This window comes from Austrofundulus limnaeus, unplaced genomic scaffold (genome assembly GCF_001266775.1).
Source record: "Austrofundulus limnaeus strain Quisiro unplaced genomic scaffold, Austrofundulus_limnaeus-1.0 Scaffold111, whole genome shotgun sequence".
In the NCBI taxonomy this organism is placed as follows: Eukaryota; Metazoa; Chordata; class Actinopteri; order Cyprinodontiformes; family Rivulidae; genus Austrofundulus; species Austrofundulus limnaeus.
In genome coordinates this window covers 863,621-866,247 of record NW_013952513.1, presented here as the reverse complement: position 1 = coordinate 866,247, position 2,627 = coordinate 863,621, and the positions used below count along the sequence as shown (strand labels likewise).

General features: G+C 39.6%; 1 protein-coding gene across 1 annotated transcript in view; it reads right to left on the bottom strand.

Annotated features, from left to right (window-relative positions):
- Positions 1-2,627, bottom strand: part of malt2 (MALT paracaspase 2) — a gene marked incomplete in the record, with an annotated part of 19,442 nt that overhangs the window by 6,918 nt on the left and 9,897 nt on the right. The window contains 3 exon segments of the mRNA XM_014014200.1: positions 692-876; positions 963-1,119; positions 1,212-1,342. Of these exon segments, the coding sequence (XP_013869654.1) occupies positions 692-876; positions 963-1,119; positions 1,212-1,342 (473 nt within the window).

Here is a 2,627-nt window from a genome sequence, read left to right as displayed (position 1 = left end):
CTTTAGGGCACTCTACATTTGTAAATCTCAAAGGGCTACGTCTCAAGAGTCATAAAAACAAAACAAAAAAAGGTGAACTTCGTTTTGGAAATTTAAAATTTCAGGAGGACCAATCAAGGTGCGCTGTCTCACAAGATTATTCAAAAAAGCATCTATGACTTACATGAGAGGTAACAGACCATTTCTTGGTTAAAAGTTGTTACAATTGCGCATGAGCGAAGTGGGCCGAACTTGCACGTTTTTCCGGGAAAACACTGAGGTTGCTACTGGAATTGAAGAAATCTGAGCAGTAAATTTAGGCTGTTATACAGACCCTGATGTGTTCGCTCTGAACTGATTCATGGTAAACTTTCCTTTAGGATCATAGATGAGATTTTTCACAAACATCTAAGCTATAAATCTGATTTTTGAGTTTGCACAATTCCAGTGGTGTTTTCATAGCAAACCTCAGCGTTTCACCAGCTGACTTGTGACCTGGAAGAGCTAGGCTCCAATAGTAATTGTCTCTACGAAATGGTCTATTAACTAAGTACCAGTAATTTAGGAAATACTGGATGAGACGCTGACTACTTTTAGCAACAGCACAAATAACTTTTATTCATTTAATTTATTAAAAATTTTCTGCGTTTACTAGTTTAAATCCAATACGGAGTCAGAAAAAAAAACACGTTTTGCAGATTTGTGGACTCACTTTGAGAAGACATGTATTTTCACGAGGGAGGAGAACTTTGTTGTGGTACCACTCGTAGCGAGCAGGGGGGTTGGCCTCAGCTTTACACTTCAGGAGCAGAGTGTCTCCTTCAGCTGCTGTTTGGGACTGAGGCTGTTCGGTGACACTCAGCCCGCTCATTGAGCCTAGAAACAGGCTGCTGCAGTCTGCGGCGATAAAAGATTGATCATACATCACCTGGCAGGAGGTGAAGAGAAACAGAATTAATATGGGGGGGTGGGGGGGGGGGTACCTGCACTGGAACCTGCAGACTGGACCAAACGAACATGAGCCCACTGGGAGAAAACGCATTTGTCTCCATGGTTGATCCTGCAGATGTAGTGACCCTGATGAGTCGGGCTTAAAGAACACAGAACCAGTTCTGGTGAAGTCCCCGTTTCATCCATTACCTGAAGCAAAAATATATTCAACATATAATAAAATGCTTTATTATCTCTTTGTCATAACACCTGTTATAATCATATTAAAATGTTGAACGGACCTCCTCTTTGCCTCTGAACCACTGGTAGCTGAGTCCAGGGGGTCCAGAAGCCCTGCAAGTCAGTACCACCCTGCTCCCCGATGAGGCCTGCTGGGACTGTGGGTGCACTGTGATCCGAATCATCTCTGACACTGAACAGCAGACAAGAGACAGGAGGAAACAGATTTCAAGGGTTTCTCTACAGACACATAAAAGCTGAAGGGAGTTTCAACATAACACGTCAGAAGCAGTACGTGTGTTTGTGATGACAACAAGAGGCAAACGTAAAACTGATTTGATAAGTTTTATAAATGGAAGATTTAAAAATTTGGTAAACATAAAGAACAATTCCACCTCTACTTTAAAATATCTGCACTGTATAGCTCAGACAATAGAAGAATAATTTATTAGTTCAAGTTTATTCTCAGACTTTTTTTTAGTTTAGAGCACAACGTTAAGGCCAACTGTGACACGCTACAACATTTAATGTGGCCCGTGAGAGCTTCAAAGATGCATTAATGTCTTAAAATAAGCATATGCTTCTTTTAAAACCAGCATTAATCATAAACTACATCTCCCATTTTGAATGTTCATTATTTTACCCGCAAAAAGAAAGGCATCCCACCACTAGGTGGAGGTGTACAGGGTTCAAAAGTACTTTCACTTTTAATAGTATTTCTACAGTATCTACTTCACGTTTAGTCAGTCGTACACAAAGTACCTTTGAGTGTTTATAAGAGTGTTGAAAATGGACTATTGTAACTATGTGTATATCACTTTAAGAGCTCAGCAAGCTGTCTGAGTAATGTCTGCTGTGATTGGCTCATTGGAATTTCAGGCTACCAATAGCTGTTACTGCTGTTGGAGCACATGTTCAGTGTTGGATAATTAGAAGTTCACCAGCAATCCACAGAGATCATTAAATGTTGTGCTCCCTTTATGAAAGTGTTAGTTCTTAAGGTACAGCCACCACAAGCATCCGGTAAAGGACGAGAGGAGAGATTGCAGGTCCAAACTTTCTTTAATAGAGCTGAGAGTGGTTTTTATGTATTGACACGCTCCCAGGCTCTTGAACAATCTTAAAACAAACAGCTTTAATGATCTCTGTGGATTGCTGGTGAACTTCTAATTATCCAACACTGAACATGTGCTCCAACAGCAGTAACAGCTATTGGTAGCCTGAAATTCCAATGAGCCAATCACAGCAGACATTACTCAGACAGCTTGCTGAGCTCTTAAAGTGATATACACATAGTTACAATGGTCCATTTTCAACATATACATAAACATACATATATACATACACACATACATACATACATACATTTACACATATACATACATATACACTTATATACACATAAACATACATACACATACATGTACATATAAGCACATACAACATATACACATACATACATACATACACTTACACAT